Here is a 17,752-nt window from a genome sequence, read left to right on the forward strand (position 1 = left end):
AAAATAAACATTTTTAGGGGCACCTGGGTTGTTAAGTGTCTGCCTTCAGTTCAGGTCATGATCCCAGGGTCCTGGGATCAAGCCCTACATTGGGTTCCCTGCTCAGCAGGAAGCCTTCTTCCTCTCCCACTCCCCCTGCTTGTGTTCCCTCTCTCACTGCGTCTGGCAAATGAATGAAAACATAAAATTTTTTAAAAACATAACCCCCGTAAATGCTATTGTTTTTTCTCAACTGCATCTCGCAGCTATGGGGGGTGGAATGTTCTTGCAGGCCCAGGCATCCCACCTTACCTTCTCTTGACTGCTAAAAGTCATCTCTAGGGGATGCCGGCCTACGGCAGCTGGGATACCTCAAAGACAGTTAGTTAGAGTTCATTCCCCGTGGTTTCTTATCTACACCCGATAAACCACTGGTCCCTGGGCCTCAGCCTGTTATTGTTCGTCTTCTCCATGCTATGCCTGTACCATTACAATGCATTTGCATCCTGCCCATTCCAGGTACCTCCAAGGGAGAACAAATTTAGCGCAGGCTTTTTGTCTCTCAGGCCCATGGCACCTAGCTGGGACTTTTTACCATGTCTACCACAGTTCTTAGAGGAGTTGTTTTTAAACCTGTAAACTGCAGGCAGAGTACGTGACCTCGACATTCAGGCCACGCAGCCAACAGGCCTTTGGGCAAGTCTCAGCCTCCAGTTTTTCAGATGGCTACTGGGGGGGCAGCACAGCAAGCAGGAGCAGGAGCCTAATTTCCCAAGGAATGGGAGACTGCCTCCAACTCCACTCCCAAGGGCATTGCTACCTGCCAGTAGCGCATAGTAAAGCTGAGATGGGATGTATAGAGACAGCCAGAACCTACTCATAGCCATATACTGTTTAGAACGGTTTCCCACATTTGAAGACTTCTTTAAAAATTCAGATTCCCAGGTTCCACCCCAGAACAACAGAATCACTCTCCAGGGCCAGGGCGTGGAAATACACATTTAAGCTTCCTAGGATTCTTTCACGGCAAACTGGGGACTTTCATCATGGGGGGGACTTCACCCCATACCTCATTAGAAACCTTTCTGTTCTGAATGGGTATTTTAAAGATGCCAATGGAAATGGCATAAAGTGTGGTCTGGAATCGCTAACAATGAACTGGTAATGAAGACGGTGCTGGAGTGGAGAAAAGGAGGGAAGTCAATAGTATCACTCAGCCTACAAGTTGGAAATTAGTTCCTACTGCTGTCCCTGAAAGGAATGCCTCTAAGCCTCTCCCTTCATTTGTGTCCCAGATCAAAGATCCTGGGGAAGAAGACAACTACCTTAATATCACATCCCTGCAAAGAAAAGCCCAAAGTTCATGAGGGAAGGGGCACTGTTTCTTCCAGTACTCACCTCACCCTATACCATTCCTGTTACACTGAAGGGAAGGTTCCTGCACCTTCCTGATGGACTGGCCAGATACAGTTGTGCTCGTACTTCCAGGGGCTTCTCTCCTTGGAAGAGCTTTTATTTTTGCCTCAATAGCATTTAAAACCCAGTCAGTATCACCCAAAAGTCACACCGACATTTCCTCAGCATTGCCTTTTATTTTGGAGGGCGGGAGGGCAGGGGAGAGAAGAGGATAGGAGAACAGAGATGGGAAAAACAATCCCAGGAAGTCTCTGGAGGGTCTGAGACAGGTAGTACAACAATGGGATGAGATGGAAGGCCCCCAGGATTCTTTTTGCTACTGATTTCTAGACTCTGATGAAAATGAGAGGGAAAATGTGTAGTTGGTTAGCACACGGTAGTCAATAAACATCAGTTGCCTCAAGATTCTTTCTTCTATTGATTTCTAGTCTCTAGTGAACACGGTGTGACATGTGCAGCTGTCTAGCACGTGGTCCCCAATAAATGTCAGTTGCCTTTTCTAGCTGGGCTCTCCACAGGCTATATCTAGAGATCTCCATTCTTCCCATTTCAGAGAATGAAGCCCACCTACAGAATGAGGGAACAAGAAGTACAGAAGAGTCTGGGTAATGCAGTTGGCTAGATGGCTTGGTGGTGGGGCCTCACTGTGTCCCCAGCCTCCCCACTCCACTCTGCCAGGGTGGGGCTGAGAGTAGAGTTTCCAAAGAGGCTTCCCTGAGGCCTAACCAGCTTGTCCTAGAACATTCCATGTGGAGCACTATGGGCTGCAACTCTCTAGTGTACAGTCCTCTCTTTCTGACGATGATAATCTGGGGAAAAGGAGAAAAGAAAAGGAAGACAAGAACGGGTTACTTTCAGGCCTGCATTCCCAGTTCCCCATCCCCAGCTTCGTGGCAGCGGGGGCTTTAGTAATCCATATTTAAAGAGTTCCTACCCAGGGCCCTCCCAGGTAAACAAAAAAGTGAGTGGCACTTACTGTAGGGAAAGAAGCGGACACGCATGCTGATCTCACGGGCTGTCTTTAGGATCTCAACGGCCTGGAAGGAACACAGCAGCTTGTACAAATGAAGATACGATCCAGAACAGTATCATAACAAGAGAAAAATCATTTGCTACTCCAACCTTCCAGGTCACTACTGGCTGCTTCTTCCTAATGGACTTCCTTACTGGAGACTCCTTATCAAGTTAGAGACTAGGCTAATCCTGTCCAACCTTTCCTACACCAGGGATGACTTCTCACTTCACCAAAGCCCAGATGCTGTGCTCACCTTGCTGTGTTCAATGTCTTGGAAGTCCACATCATTCACAGCTAGGACTTGGTCCCCTTCCTGAAGTCCTGCCCGATGTGCATCCGAGTCGGGAATAACCTGTTGGCAAGGAGAGAATACATGAGATTGAGGTTGAGAGAATTTCAAAGGCTGTAAGTGAAATTAAGTGCTATTCAAATGTAAGGTGCTAGCGTGCATGTGTGTGAGACAATGTAAGGAAACAGATGGTTTGCGAGGGGAGAAGTTTTACATGGGAAAGGGTGTCCCCATGATGCCCCTTCTGTAGGTCTACTCTATCATTCTCCTCCCAGGCCTTTGGACACTAGGGTTCTGCAATCTGGTAATTTAACAAAGGGAATGAGCAATCCATATTGCCTACCAGGCCCACATACCTTGGAGATAAAGATTCCTAGCTGGGAGGCCTTTCCTCCTCGGATATTAAATCCCAACTGTAAGAAAAGAGCACAGATCAATATAGGTCATGCACACAAGAACATCTAATAGCATCACTGTATGCCAGCCTGGCTTACATGTTCCTCAGAGAGGAGTCAGAAATTATGGAAGTGGTATCTCAGATTTTCTGCCCATTAAAGTTTCCTTACCTTCTTACCTGCTTTCCCATCAATTCCCTCAACCACTGTCAACTTCTGGGCCTGGTACAGACAAAGCTAGCCTGGATTAAGACACAATTGTTCCAGAGCACCTGGGTGACTCAGTCGGTTAAGCATCTTGCCTTTGGCTCAGGTCATGATCTCAGGGTCCTCAGCAAGGAGTCTGTTTCTCCCTCTCCCTCTGCACTCCCCCAACCTGTGCGTGCACGCGCTCTCTCTCTCTCAAATAAATAAAATCTAAAAAAAAAAAAAAAAAAAGACACAATTGTTCCATAGGCTCACCTGAGCTCCAGGGGGCTTCTTCAGTGTGACAATTCGGGGCAGAAACTGGGTCAACTCATTGTTGTAGTCTGGGTGATACACCCTCTGCAAGACACAGCAACCCCAGAAATCAGCCTTAGATTTTATACACATCTTCACCTGGACTAAAAATGTATCACCTTGAAGTCAGGAAAAGGTGCGGCCATGAACTTAGTTGTAAGCAGAACAGCTAACACTGCCCAAATGGGGAGGTGGATGGCAGGGGGAAATGTTAGCAGCCCAGGAGCTCCCCCACCTCTGTATCTTGAGAGAATAGAAACTAGGGCTCTGAAATTCCAGAATTCTCTGGTGTGAATGTACTCTGGCAGGAGAATACCATTAGAAGCTCCCAATGGGCTCAGTTGTTCAGAATCCAACTTCTGGGTCCCCTGGCTATAACAAAGGCTAGAATTCACCGCCTACTGAGATTTCTAACCCTGCCATTCTACCTTTCATATACCATCTCATGCCCACAGGGATGAATTCCCTCCTCAACCATTCCCACCTCATGAGGCGGAATCCATGCTGGGGGATTCTCATAGGCAGGCAGGAAAACCACGGGGTAGTCATCGTAAGGAATTCGGCTGTCCATCTCCAGCAAGGCCCTGGAATGGAAGGAAGGGTGAATCAAAGCTGACAAAAAAAACAAAACGGTTCACTAGGGTCAGCAGTCCAGCAAGTTACAAAAAACAACTCCACTCCACCCCAAGAGTGTCAGTCTATGGGCTCAGCCCACTTCCTGGTGACAGAGACTGAGAGAGCGAAAGAAGAAAAAAGTCGGAAGAAAACAATTAACTTTGCTGAACATCTGGATGCCAAACAACTTGTTAGTTACTCCATAGAGATGGTCTCCTTTCTCACAACAGTCCTGAAAAAAAGACGTTACCGTATTCATTCCAGAGAAGGGGAAATCAGGAACGTCTAATTTCGAAGTCCAAAGGAGGGCTGCCTCCAATATCCATAGGGACTCGGCACCGCCCCACATCCCGTAGTCGTGATCAGTAATGGTGGGGATCACCAAAAACGACCCCTCCTCCACCGCCAGCCATCCTCCAGGTCCCCGCCCCGCATTCCGCTGGAGTCCCGCGCATAAGCCGCAGTACACGCCAGACCACCTCACCTACCCGCAGGCCTCAGGAACCTCAGAAGCCACTCACCGCCGATCCAGTGTGGAAACCGGAAGCGGATGCTCCGGTGGGTCGGAAGGGGCGGGTTCAGGGTGCGGCGCGTAGGTCCTCCCCTTCCCAACGCGTCTTCCTGCGCGCGCCGACGTGCGTGCTTGTCCCGCAATCTGTCTGCGCTCCGATTGGCTGGCGCCTCAGGGACTGATTTGAAACTTGGCGGTTAAAGCTCCGGTCGGGACAGGGCGGCGGGAGACCGGGAAAGGGACGTTTAGTTTGGTGAGTTAAGGGGGCACACCTTCGCTCAGGATCTGCCTTTCCTGGTACGCTGGGGCCTAGGTTCTTTGTCGACATCTCCGCTGGGGGCTTTCCTTTTCATTTCAGACTTCACTTCTCTCTCTTCAGAGCGTGGGGCTGACGGGCTGTCCGGTCGTGGCCAAGTCTGAGGGTCAGTGACTCTCCGCAGGCAGCGATCCCGCTGGGGACGGGGAGGCTGCCACCTATACTGCCGAGTTCCGTAACGCATCCCACCCTTCAAGGCGGGCGGGAACTCCCACCCCTCCCGACCTACCAAAGATTCATCAGCAAGTATCTTTTCTTTTCCCCCCTGCGCAGAGACGGTGCTGCGGTAGGATCATGAAGGAAGAGGTGAAGGGAATTCCTGTAAGAGTGGCACTGCGATGTCGCCCTCTGGTCCCCAAAGAGATTAGTGAGGGCTGCCAGATGTGCCTTTCTTTCGTACCCGGGGAACCTCAGGTGCGTAGGAAGAGTCCTGGGCCTGCCTCTGAACAGCTGGGGCCAAATGGCAGTAGGGGCGTGGTCTCGCCTTGCATTTTTCTTACTCCTTGTCCCTTGCCTTCTCTAGGTGGTGGTTGGTACTGACAAATCCTTTACCTACGATTTTGTGTTTGACCCGTCTACGGAACAGGAAGAAGTCTTCAATACAGCAGTAGCTCCACTCATAAAAGGCATATTTAAAGGTGAGGCTATTTGATTCTTCCACCGGTTCTCGAGCGTATGTTTGGTGTCAGCCGTGGTACATGGGTGCTGCAAATAGAGGAATGGATGAAGCGTGAGTCCTGCCTTCAAAAAGCCCACAGCCTAGGAACCAACTCAGTATCATTTTGTGAAAGTCTGTAGCCTTGGTGCTAGTTTTCTACTGTATTTGCTTTCTGTGGTTCTGCCCCTCTTTGACTTGTATATGTATTTTTGTTTGTCCTGGAACTTCATTAGATTCTAAGCTCTTTCATGGATGCTGAAGATGATCATTTGCCAACCTACTTAAGGCCCAGGTACTCTGAAGCCTGTTGAGGATTCAGAGAAAAATTATATAGCTTTCAGGCCTTGGAAGAGTTCAAAGTCCAAGAGTAGGAGTGGAAGTAGATGACTACATATGTAATTTTAAATACATAAAACATTTTAACCTTTTTGCACTTACCTTTAAGAAAAAATATTTTAAGAGTTAAAAATACACAATAGAATCAGTGCTGCAGTAGAAGTAGCACTGCTTTCAAAGTGTTATGAAAACCAAAAGGATGGCACTAACTCTGTATGGGAGATTAGGGGTGAATGTAACAGCACAGGCAATCTTTGAGAGAGATCTTACATGATGAATGGAATTCTTTTAGGTGAAGAAGGCTATTTCCTAAAGTGTCTGAGTCCTCTGACCAGTTAATCTTTATTGAAGAAGCTAAGACTTTAGTGTTGTTGAAGACCACAGCATGAAAGCAGGGTTCTAAAGAAGGGAGCAGTGCCTGAGGGGTGTTTAATTACTATTATTTCAGTACAGAGGTTATTCAGGATTCAAAGCAGAGGTCTATGTAAAAGAAGTTAAACCACTTCACACCAGTCCCTTAAAGATGAAAGGCACATTTGTACATCATGTAGTCTTACTTTGTATCCAAAGAAAAATGCTTTCCAGAAATTTCTCTAAGTAAACTTCCAGTGTCCATTTAAATTTTATTTCTGATACGGAACTCACTGACTCACAAGGTGGTCCCGTTGTTTGGATTTTGGACAACTCCAATTGCGCTAGATTATATTGAGATGAAATTTGCTTCCCTATAATTTCGGCCCATGATATTAGTTCATCCCTCTAGGCAAATTCACATTTTTTTTCCACTTTTTAAAATGATGTTGTGGCTCAGAGGACACTGAACACTTCGCTTCACATTTTTAAAATATTAAAGCAATAATGTCAAACTTAGAGAAATGTTGCAAGAACAGCATAAAGAACTTTTTTTCCTGAATCTCTTGAGATGAAGTGTTGACCTGATGCCCCCTAAATACCTCAGTGTATATTTGCTACAATCAAGGGCTTCCCCTACATAACTACAATGTAAGCATCAAAATGATGAAATTAGCTTTGATGCATTACTACCATCTAGTCCTCAGACTTCATTCAGGATTCAGATTTCACCAGTTGTCCTAATAATGTCCTTTAGAGTAAAAGGATCTCGTTCAAAAGCACTTGTATTTAGTTGTATTGTCTCTATCTAGTCTCTTTCATTCTAAAGTTTTTTCAGTCTCTCTCTATTTTTTTTTTCTAATTTTGTGATCCTGATTCTTGAAGATCACCAGTTGTTTTGTAAGCTGTTTACCATTTTTGGTCTGTTTGCTGTTTATTTATGACTGAATTCAGGTTGTATATCTGTAGCAGGAATATGACAGAAGTGGTGCTGTGTTCTTCCCATTGAATCCTGATGGGTAGCACTTGATGATTCGTTTCATTACTGCTGATGTTCGTTTTGATTATTCGATTATGGTGTTATCTGCCAGGCTTCTCCACCATAAAGTTCATCTTTTTCCTATTTACACATTTAGAAGACAATTATGTGAAATAAGTCAATCGGAGAAAGACAGCTATCATATGATCTCCCTGATATGAGGAAGTGGAGGTGCAACTTGGGGGGTTTTGGGGGTAGGAAAAGAATAAATGAAACAAGATGGGATTGGGAGGGAGACAAACCATAAGAGACTCTTAATCGCACAAACAAACTAAGGGTTGAAGGGAGGTAGGGAGAGGGTGGTGGGGTTATGGACATTGGGGAGGGTATGTGCTATGGTGAGTGCTGTGAAGTATATAAACCTGGAGATTCACAGACCTGTACCTCTGGGGCTAATAATACATTATATGTTTATTAAAAAATTAAAAATTAAAAACATTTTAAAAAAGAAGACAATTATGTGATTCTGCCCAAGTTTCTTCCAATAAACCACTCCTCTTTCCTTTAGCTGTTCTGGAAACAGTATTGTTTCCAGACCCTTCATTATCTGGTCATCTTCCTCAGAATCTTGCTTCACAGCTCAGTAAGAGCACTATAGTTCTATACTTTTATCTTAACTTGGGAATCTATGAGAATTAAATTATAGTCTTTAGAGGCAATATAAAGTAGATAGTGATGCCAATATATATGTTTGGTTAACATTGCTCTCAGTTGCAAATACGAAGCCAATATTTTTCAGTCAGCTCAACATCATCCTCCTGTACTCTGAATTCCCAATACCAGAGAGCCCTGAATATTTTGGGAAAAGTACTGCAACTTGGTTTCCCCAGTTATTACTATATATATATATCTGTGGTTTTGTAGAACATTGTAGAATGTTATTCGTTTGTCCCATAGTCATGCCAGGTAATACTATCTATTTATTACAGTGAAAATCTTAATGGAACATCTTATGATCTTTCAGAATATCAAGGAAGGTCTTCATTTAGACAAACAAGTTCTTTTAAAAAGGGGGAAAAAAGGCCAAGGAGGCTGATATATATGGTCCAGGTGCAGTCTGAGAGTTTAGATAAGGAGTGGATGCTTTCATTGATTATAAAAACAACTTTGGTGACTTTTCAGATGAAGACTGGTCATCAAAAACACATACATTGGAATTCCTTATATTTATGAACCTTCTAAGACTTTCATTTAGTTCCCATAATTTAACATGGCTAAAAGTAGAATTGGAAAGCTCTGAATGGCTTCTTGGCAGTGAGTTGGCCACTTTCATTATTTCAGTCATACCTTTCGACTTCTTAGCTTTTAAGGGCAATGAAGAGGGGCACACATTCTGGGGCTGGTATTTTTCTCCTTTGCTGGTTTGGAGTAATGCAAAATCCTGGCACTCGTATAAGTTTTCTCTGTGTCTGCTATTCCGAAGAGACCCCTGTCTCAAGGGAGCAGTCTCAATTTTGTTGCAAGTAATTGCTGAAGGAAAGGGTATTTTGTTGATTGGATGAAAATATGAGCACTACTATGCTTGTGACTTCTATTTTGCCAGGATACAATGCAACCGTCCTGGCCTACGGGCAGACTGGCTCTGGAAAAACCTATTCAATGGGAGGTGCATATACTGCAGAGCAAGAGAATGAACCAACAGTTGGGGTCATCCCAAGGGTAATACAGTTGCTCTTCAAAGAAATTGATAAAAAGAGTGACATCGAATTTACTCTGAAAGTGTCGTACTTGGAGGTAAATGATTTATCTTTAATTATACTGAATTCAAATGTTTCTTCGGGTAGAAAAAAATAAATCCAAATCAAGTTTTTTCCTGGCAGACTCAAATTAGTAAATTGCATTTTTAGTAAAGTACATTTTAATAAATTGATAGAGAAAATTTACTGGCTCAGTTGGAGCTGGCTCCCGCCCAGTTCTTTTTTTGTCAGAATAGTCTGTTTAATCTGATTGTTAGAGGAGTTGGCATTGCCGCATAAAAAGATGATAGGAGTTTTTTAATTCCAATTTGGCCTCTGCTGCTGATTCCCTGTAGAGTCTGCAGAAAAATATTTTATTTCCCTTAGCTCTTTTGAGGCCTAAGTGATAATGCTTCTACTTCAGGAAGAATGTTAGAGGAAATGGGTGAAGTATTGAGCTGTGTGATAGAATGTGTTTGTTCAACAGATGTTACTGAATACCTACTGTGTTACAGGGCCTGTTCTAGGTACTTGGGATCTATCCGTGAACAAAACATAAAAATCCCTACCCTTGTGGGGTTTTCATTCTAGTGAATATCACTATACAACTGGATTGGCCAGTTATATCTAACTTCATGACCTCAAACACATGTTCGGGAAATTTATGGTTTTGGGGAAACTAGCTAGTTGGTTCCATAGCAGTGATCTCTTTGACAAGCATTGATTAAGCTTACATAATATAAGCATGAAATTATATATTGTATGTGAATACTTCATCCTGGAGTTGAATCTTAATACTTTAATGGGTATTGGAGGTGTAGAGTTGGAAGACTGGGAGTTAAACATCATTCAGATTTAGCCTTCTTGAATCTCTTGATTAACCCAGTTATGGTCAGGTAATCAAATGTAAAAATTACTGAAGAACCTGGTATGTTAAATTGCAGCAACAACAATAATAGCAAACAAATGTGGTGCTTGCTATGTACTACACACTGTTGTAAATGCTGAAAGTTCTGATTGTTGAAATATTGGTTACCACTTCTCCACTGCTTCCCATTTCCATTGTCCCCTAAAAGACCCATTACTTAAACATTGTAGCCAAATCAGGGAAGGTGATGATGTTATGGTATTGTCAAAGAACTGAATTTGGGCATTTGTATAACTTTTCACTGTGTCTGCTATTCCCAAGAAACTGTCTTGAGAGAGCAGTCTCAATTTTGTTACAGTGAATATGTGTATTCATTCTTATAAGTATCAAATACTTAAATGTGAGATTAAAGGCCTTTTCTTAACTATGAAAATAATATGTTGTAAAAATTTTTTAATACAGAAAGTCACAAAGAATTTAAAAAATCACCTATAATCCCACCACCCTCAAATTACCACTGTTAACATCTTGTTTTTACCACTTTATTTTTAACAATACCAGATTTACAACGAAGAAATCTTGGATCTTCTATGCCCATCTCGTGAGAAAGCCTCTCAAATAAATATACGAGAGGATCCCAAAGAAGGCATAAAGGTGTGTTTGTCTCTCATTTGTTGTTACTGAAAAATGTTGGCTACTGCTGAAGTTCACATCGCTTTTATTTGCCACTGTAGTTTTAAATGGCTGCTGACATCTCAGTCTTTAAGATTTTGTGTGATCCTGATTTCCTTTGTTAGTCTAGAATTCCTAAATGGGAGCTTTTGTGGGGAAGGAAGTTTTGTCATCTTCCTGTTACCTGTTATCAACTAAATATTAATTAATTATTTACACAGTTCCAAGCCTGGGCTATTCATTATAATAGCCCCTAGCCACAAATGGTTATTTAAACTTAAGTGAACTAAGATATGATGAAATTTAAAATTCAGTCCCTTTGTCACACCAACCCAATAGTGTCAAGTACCCAATAGCTACACGTGGCTACTATAGGACAGCACAGATACGGACCATCTCCATGGTCGCAGAAAATTCTGTTGGGCCAGCACTATAACAGACATTATGGTAGGCTTTGGGATAATATTTAAAAGGAAGAAATTAAATAATATAAAACATTTTAAATCCATAAGTACCACAGGAAGAAGAGATCACTTACATGAGAAGTTTCTGTCATATGGTTTAGATGCAGGATGAGGAGCTATAGCTGAACAGAAAATTTGAGGGAAATTTGGGAGTTTTGTATATGGGAGTGGACCAAATCCAGAAGCCAGTATTGAAAACAGACAGAGTTTGGGTCTAGCTTCAGCTCGAGTATTCAGGAAGAGAATCCAAGGCTGGAAGTGGATGGGAGTAGTTTATATAGTTGGGAAAACTTGGTCAAATAGTGTCTTACCTTATTCCTCTTCCACCCTTCACTGCACAGGAAGATGAAGGTTTAGGGTACAGGTGCATGAGGAGCAGATGTGCTTCTGATTGTTTTTTTTTCTTCTGGGTTATTAAGACATTAGCCAGGTATTAAAAGCAAGACTTGAAAGATCAGACCTATTTTGAAAGCCTGATAGGGGCACCTGGGCGGCTCAGTCGGTTAAGTATCTGCCTTCAGCTCAGGTCATGATCCCAGGGTCCTGGGTTCAAGCCCCATGTTGGGCTCTTTGCTCAGTGGTGATTCTGCTTCTCCCTCCCTCTCTCTCAAGTATAAATAAAATCTTTTTTTTAAAAAGCCTGATACACTTGGAATACAGGAAGATGATTTGGATAGTGGGGATAAGAAACCTTATCAAAGTGGACAAAGTGCATACTATCACCAGAAAGAATATTGGTACTGAGCCAGGTCTTGACCCAGTTCCAAGATCTTTTATTATATGTCCCATGCCAAAGCAGGAATTAAATCCCAAGCATTCTTTGAGGTACAATTTCAATACAAAGTGTGCACTTTTTATTTAAATTGGGATGGGTAAGGACAAGTTTGTCAACCACTCTTCAGGTGTGATAGATGGTATATAAGTAGAGAGAAAAGAAGTAAGTGTAATCTTGTAGCAAGGAGTAGCTTAAGCAGAAAATACACTCCTTAGGGTGGTAAGACTAGCCCAGTCTGTCTGGATTTGAGGCCCTGGGTTGAGAAGTAACAGGTGTGTTAGGACCAGATTATGAAGCCAGGCTAAAGCTTCATTCGTTCCATCCCTGTAGACAGTATATAAGTGAGACAGCTCTGGCTACTTTTACAAGTTTTTACCTTATGTGTATATTTCTCCAACTGTGTTAGCTCCTGGAGGTTAGGAGGGTGTCTTAAAATCTCCTCGGGTCCTCATTATCTAGCACAGAACTAGTGGTGATTTGGTGACATTTTCAGTGACAGGATTTTAGGGAGACTAAACAGAAGTGGCTTGAAAAGAAGACAGACTAGGGTGAGGAAGGTTGGAGAAACTTTGTCTTATTCTTCAGGCATGAAATAAGTAAGGCTTGAAGGACGAGGCAGGTAGATGTGGAAATAAAAGGAAGCAATGGATTCAAAAGAAAAATGGCTAGGAGTGGGAGATAGATGAGGTCTGGAGAAATGGGAGGAGAGGAGGGTGAATCTGAGGTTTTGAGCATAGAGTAATAGAAGTGGAGAGAGTTGGTGCTGGTGGAAGGAAGATGAGTTTGGTTCATAATTCACTATTTTCCAAGTGTGAGTGGCAGGCAATTAGAAATAAAGGACCAGAAATCAGGGCCACAGATGTAGATCTGGGAGCTAGGGAGTAATAAAACGATAGCATATTTGGACTAGCAGGGGCTTCATAATCATCTAGTTCAATCTCCAGATGCTCCAAGAGATTTTAACATGTACAAATTCTCACAGGTAGATACAGTACCAAGCCTAGGACCCTGTTTTCCCACTCTTTCCCCTAGTGAAAATGTCTAAAACCAGTCAGAGGTATAGGGAGGGGCATAGGGTCACGTGGAGAAAGTAGCAAAGAGAAATACCGTATTTGCATTGCCTTTGCTATTCTTGAGGCCAAAGCTGACCTTCACATGGGGGCTCCCCAGAAGGCACCTATCTGTTGCTCTATCCTAAAATGTAGAGATCTCTTCTAGCTCCAGTGTTGTCTGGTACCCTTGTTTTGGAAATCCCAAGGGAGATGAGAGACCATGGTTTACAGTCACCCTAGAGCTGCTGGTTAAAACATTCCCCATCACCACACCTGTTCTGTTTGCTGAGGTTCTGTTGGAACATCAAAGCATTATTTTTTAACCTACTGGTCCTTCTATCTCTGGTGAAGTATGTAAAACAGAATCATAAGGGCATTTTTTTCTTTCTTTGAATTAGATTGTGGGACTCACTGAAAAGACTGTTGTAGTCGCTCTGGATACTGTTTCCTGTTTAGAACAGGGCAACAACTGTAGGACCGTGGCCTCCACAGCGATGAACTCCCAGTCATCCCGATCTCATGCCATCTTTACGATCTCCATAGAGCAAAGAAAGAAGAGTGACAAGTAAGTTGCTGTTCGCAGTTTAAAGAGTCAAGATTGTTAACGGTAGTTCTACCAAGGTTGAATAGTAAGTTGCTTCTTAAGTGCATTTGATGAATCATCAGACATCAGTACCCTGAGCACTGGTAACCAGTGGATCCATTTTGACTGGTTTGAAAGAAAACAAGAGCCAGCAGGTCAGCTTTGACCCTAACCATTCTCATTCGTGTCTTCTTGTCATCACAGGAGTAGCAGCTTTCGCTCCAAGCTGCATCTCGTAGACCTTGCTGGATCAGAAAGACAGAAGAAAACCAAGGCTGAAGGGGACCGTCTGAAAGAGGGTGAGAAAAATTAAGGCCACAAGTGTAGATGGAAACTTCCAGTACTCTTACTGTGTTGTTGGTATCTTGACTGAAATATTTCGGGTTATTTTCTAACAGTAGCTGCAATTCAAGTTCAAGGCTAATACCAGAAATAGTGAAAACCTCTTTCTTTCCCTTGCACTCATTTTCTAATTTAGGTCTGAGATTTGGATCTGGCCCTTGGTTTGATTTCATCTGGTCCAGGCAAGTTTTAGTTTTTGTTTGGTTTGGTTTGGTTTGATTTTATCCCCAACTGCTTATGGTTAAAATTGGTCTCCTGATTCTGTCATCCCAAGTATTCACTGTCCTTTTTAGATATTGTCACTTATAAACCTCATCAGCATGGTCTCCATATCTTCATTTAAGCTGTTGGATATACATGATGAAGGACCTAAGGCTAGAAGAACCCCACGGTGTATGCTGTTAGAGAACTTAGTCTAGCATGTTGGGGCCTGGTGATTTGTATGCTTTGGGAATGATCTTTCAAGTGATTATTAATCTATCTAACAAAAATTAACAACCAGCCCCTATTTCTCTATTTTGTGCTTAATGATCTTGTCAGAGATTTTGCCAAATGCCTTGCTAAAGTTCAGATATACAAAGTCTGCCATATTTCTCTTAGCTACCAGTTTAGAGACATGACAAAAAAGAAATAAGGATTAGACTAAATTGACTTCTTCTTAGTGACTTCAAGCTGGCTTCTAGTGCTTATTCTTCCATTTCTAGGTTCTTGAAAGCCATCCCTATAATCATCCATCCCCTAAAAGTCTAGAAGACTTACAGCAAACTTACCAGTCTTTAATTTATAGAATTAACTTCTACTACTCCTTCTTCTTTCTTTTTTTTGAAAATTGAAATTATATCTGCCTAGTCTTCTGGAACATCTTTCTCTGTGATTCCTCAAAGATCATTGACAGCGCTTCAGCATTCTCATTTGAAAGTACACTCCACTTCCTTGGCTATAATTTCTCTGCTTCAAGATATTTGAACTCCTGTTAAAGGAGTCAAGTTCTCAGTTACTACCTTTTTACTCATATTGGGCTGCAGTTCCCTCTGGGGAACTGAGAATGCAGGAGCAAAAATAGTAATTGAAGAATTTTACCTCTGTCACATATCATTATTATACTGTTGGCACAGGGCAGAGACCTATTTATTGCTCATTCAGCTTTTTGTTCTGAATGTATTTGAAAGTGCCCTTTTTGTTCTATGTTTGCACGGTGAGATTTAGCTTTCTTAATACTATTTTTAAAGGTTCTTGTGCCTCTGTCTTTTTTTAGGTTTACAGTTCTGAGTTTTTTTTAACATCTTTATTGAGATATAATTCACATACCATAAAATTCACCCATTTAAACTGTACACTTCCATGGATATATTCAGAGTTGTGCAACTGGCACCACAACCTAACTTTTGAACATGTTTATCACCCTCAAAGAGAAACTCACCCCCCATGCCATTTAGCAATCACTCCACATTGCCAGCCTCTAGGCAACCGTGACCTGTATTTCATGTAAGTATGATCATACAATATGCAGTCTTTTGTGACTGGTTTGTTTCACTTAGTGCAAGGTTTTCAGGGATCATCCATGTTGTAGTGTGTTGCAACACTTCGTTCCCTTTGACTGCTAAATCATATTCCATTGTGTGGACATATGTTTTCTTTGTCCATTCATCAGTTGTATCTAATTTGGCTGTTTCGAATATTGCTCTGTGAGCATCTGTGTATAAGTTTTTGTGTAGACAAATGTTCTAATTTCCCTTTAGGTATACACCTAACTGTATAATCACTGGCTGGGTCATATGCTAACTTTTAAGTGCCTTTTTTTTTAATTAAAATATAACTAATATACCATAAAATTCACCCTTTTAAAAAAAACTGTGTAATTCGGTAATTTTTAGTATATCCACAAAGTTGTGTAACCATCACCATGGTAAATTTTAGAACATATTCGTCACCCAAAAAGAAAACCTACACACATTAGCAGTCATTCCCTATTTTTGCCCAACCTCCTCCCTGCCGCACCCCCAGCCCCACCTATCTATGACTAATGCTCTTTCTGTCTCTACAGATTTGCCTCTTCTAGACACTTCATAACACATCTGGTCACACAATATATGGTCTTTTGTGACTGGCTTCTTTCACTCTGACAGTGTTTTCAAGGCTCATCCATGTTGTATAGCATGTGTCAGCGTTCATGCCTTTTTATCGCCAAACAATATTCTACTACATGAAAATATTAATATATTATTATTACACATTCATCATCAATATTTACTAGTGTATATTTATTTATCCACTGATGGATATTTGGGCTGTTTCCACTTTGGGTTATTAGGAATACTGCTGCCATGAGCTTTGACATACAAGTTTTCTGGTAGATGTCAGTTTTCATTTCTCTCAGGTACATACCAAGGAGTGGAATTGCTGGATCATATGGTAACTCTGTGTTTTACTTTGTGAGGAACTACCAGATTGTTTTTCACAGCAACTACACCACTTGAACATTCTCAGAATTGCTTTCTTAGAATTCTAATTCTAAAATTAGTTTTCTAATTTTTCCATATTCTTACTTTTATTATGTCTTTATTTGGAGCCATCCTAGTGGGTGTGAAGTGATACCCCATTGTGGTTTTGGTTTGCATTTCCACAGTGGCTAATGATGTTGAGCATTGTTTTATGTGCTTATCAGCAATATTTATATCTTTTTAGAAAAATGGTCATTCAGATTCTTTGCCCGTTTTTTAATTGAGTTATTTATCTTTTTATGGTTGAGTTATGTATGTTCTTCATACATACTGGATACTAACCCCTTATCAGGTATATGCTTTGCAAATGTTTTCTCCCATTCTTTGGTCTGTGTTTTCACTTAGTGATGGTATCCTTTGAAGCACACAATTGAAAAAATTTGGATGAAGTCCATTCATCCATTTTTTTCTCTTGTTGCTTATGGGTTTGGTGTCCTATCTATGGAAAATGCCCAGTCCAAGGTCAGAAAGATTTATGCTTCTGTTTTCTTCTAAGAGCTTTATGGTTTTAGATGCTGTATTTAAGTCTTTGCTCCATTTTGAGTTAATTTTTGTATATGGTGTGAACTGGCTGTCCAAAGTTCAGTCTTTCACATGTAGATAATTAGTTATCCCCACATTATTTGTTGAAAAAACTATTTTCCCCCCTGCTGAATTGTTTTGGCATCTTTGTCAAGAAGTAGTTGAATTCTCAGTCCTACTCCATTGATCTGTATGTCTCTATCCTTATACCACTACTACACTGTCTTGATTACTGTAGCTTTGTAGTAAGTTGTGAAATCAGGAAGTGTGAGTGCTCTGACTTTGTTCTTTTTCAAGATTGTTTTGGCTATTCTGGGTCCCTTGCATTTCCATATGAATGTTAGGATCATCTTGTCATTTTCTGCAAAGAAGCCAGCTGGGATTTTCATAGGGGTTGTGTTGAATCTGTAGATTCATTTAGGAATATTGCCATCTTGATATTAAGTCTTTCAATTCACAAAAATCAAATGTCTTTCCATTTATTTAGATCCTCTTGAATATATTTGAATAATTTTTAAAATTTTCAGTGTCTAAGTTTTACAGTTCTTTTGTTAGATTTATTCCTAAATATTTTATTCTTCTCAATGCTGTTGTAAATGGAATTGTTTTCTTAATTTTATTTTCAGATTGTTTATTGAGCTTTGGTTTTTTGTTTGTTTGTTTGTTTTGTTTTTTTAAGATTTTATTTATTTATTTGACACAGAGAGATCACAAGTAGGCAGAGAGGCAGGCAGAGAGAGGGGGAAGCAGGCTCCCTGCTGAGCAGAGAGCCCAATGTGGGGCTCGATCCCAGGACCCTGGGATCATGACCTGAGCTGAAGGCAGAGGCTTAACCCACTGAGCCACCCAGGCACCCCATTTATTGAGCTTTGTATA

At 41.6% G+C, this 17,752-nt stretch overlaps 2 protein-coding genes across 10 annotated transcripts in view; one reads left to right on the forward strand and one right to left on the reverse strand.

The window, feature by feature from the left end:
- Positions 1-1,811: 1,811 nt before the first annotated feature.
- Positions 1,812-4,811, reverse strand: PDZD11 (PDZ domain containing 11). Of its 4 annotated transcripts, none has more exons than XM_032330258.1 (7): positions 4,732-4,811; positions 4,080-4,179; positions 3,557-3,640; positions 3,056-3,112; positions 2,664-2,762; positions 2,372-2,432; positions 1,812-2,204 (listed from the first exon to the last, which is right to left on the reverse strand). In XM_032330258.1, exons 2-7 carry the CDS (start codon positions 4,164-4,166, stop codon positions 2,170-2,172), a joined length of 423 nt encoding a protein of 140 aa, XP_032186149.1. In that variant the 5' UTR covers positions 4,167-4,179; positions 4,732-4,811; the 3' UTR covers positions 1,812-2,169. The 4 variants fall into 4 exon arrangements, with proteins under 4 accessions (XP_032186149.1, XP_032186148.1, XP_032186151.1 ...); XM_032330257.1 differs by having other exon boundaries at positions 4,699-4,778; XM_032330260.1 differs by having other exon boundaries at positions 4,695-4,757.
- A 27-nt stretch (positions 4,812-4,838) lies between these two features.
- The window catches only part of KIF4A (kinesin family member 4A), a 119,430-nt gene continuing 106,516 nt past the window's right edge, over positions 4,839-17,752 (forward strand). The window contains exons 1-8 of one of the 6 annotated variants that reach the window (XM_032330250.1): positions 4,839-4,974; positions 5,080-5,207; positions 5,311-5,451; positions 5,561-5,675; positions 8,965-9,155; positions 10,527-10,619; positions 13,327-13,493; positions 13,716-13,810. In XM_032330250.1, the coding sequence (XP_032186141.1) occupies positions 5,332-5,451; positions 5,561-5,675; positions 8,965-9,155; positions 10,527-10,619; positions 13,327-13,493; positions 13,716-13,810 (781 nt within the window). In that variant the 5' untranslated portion in view covers positions 4,839-4,974; positions 5,080-5,207; positions 5,311-5,331. Of the gene's footprint in view, positions 5,019-5,079; positions 5,208-5,310; positions 5,452-5,560; positions 5,676-8,964; positions 9,156-10,526; positions 10,620-13,326; positions 13,494-13,715; positions 13,811-17,752 lie in introns of all 6 variants that reach the window. The other 5 variants (XM_032330251.1, XM_032330253.1, XM_032330249.1 and 2 more) reach the window with 5 other exon arrangements.

This window comes from Mustela erminea, chromosome X (genome assembly GCF_009829155.1).
Source record: "Mustela erminea isolate mMusErm1 chromosome X, mMusErm1.Pri, whole genome shotgun sequence".
NCBI lineage: Eukaryota > Metazoa > Chordata > Mammalia > Carnivora > Mustelidae > Mustela > Mustela erminea.

Coding starts and splice junctions, on each gene's coding strand:
- PDZD11 (XM_032330258.1), bottom strand. CDS start 4,166: ATGGACAGCCGAATTCCTTACGATGACTACCCCGTGGTTTTCCTGCCT. Junction 3,113..3,556: donor AGAAGCCCCCTGGAGCTCAG/GTGAGCCTATGG, acceptor CTTTTCTTACAG/TTGGGATTTAATATCCGAGG. Junction 2,205..2,371: donor TGTCCGCTTCTTTCCCTACA/GTAAGTGCCACT, acceptor CCTTTTCCCCAG/ATTATCATCGTCAGAAAGAG.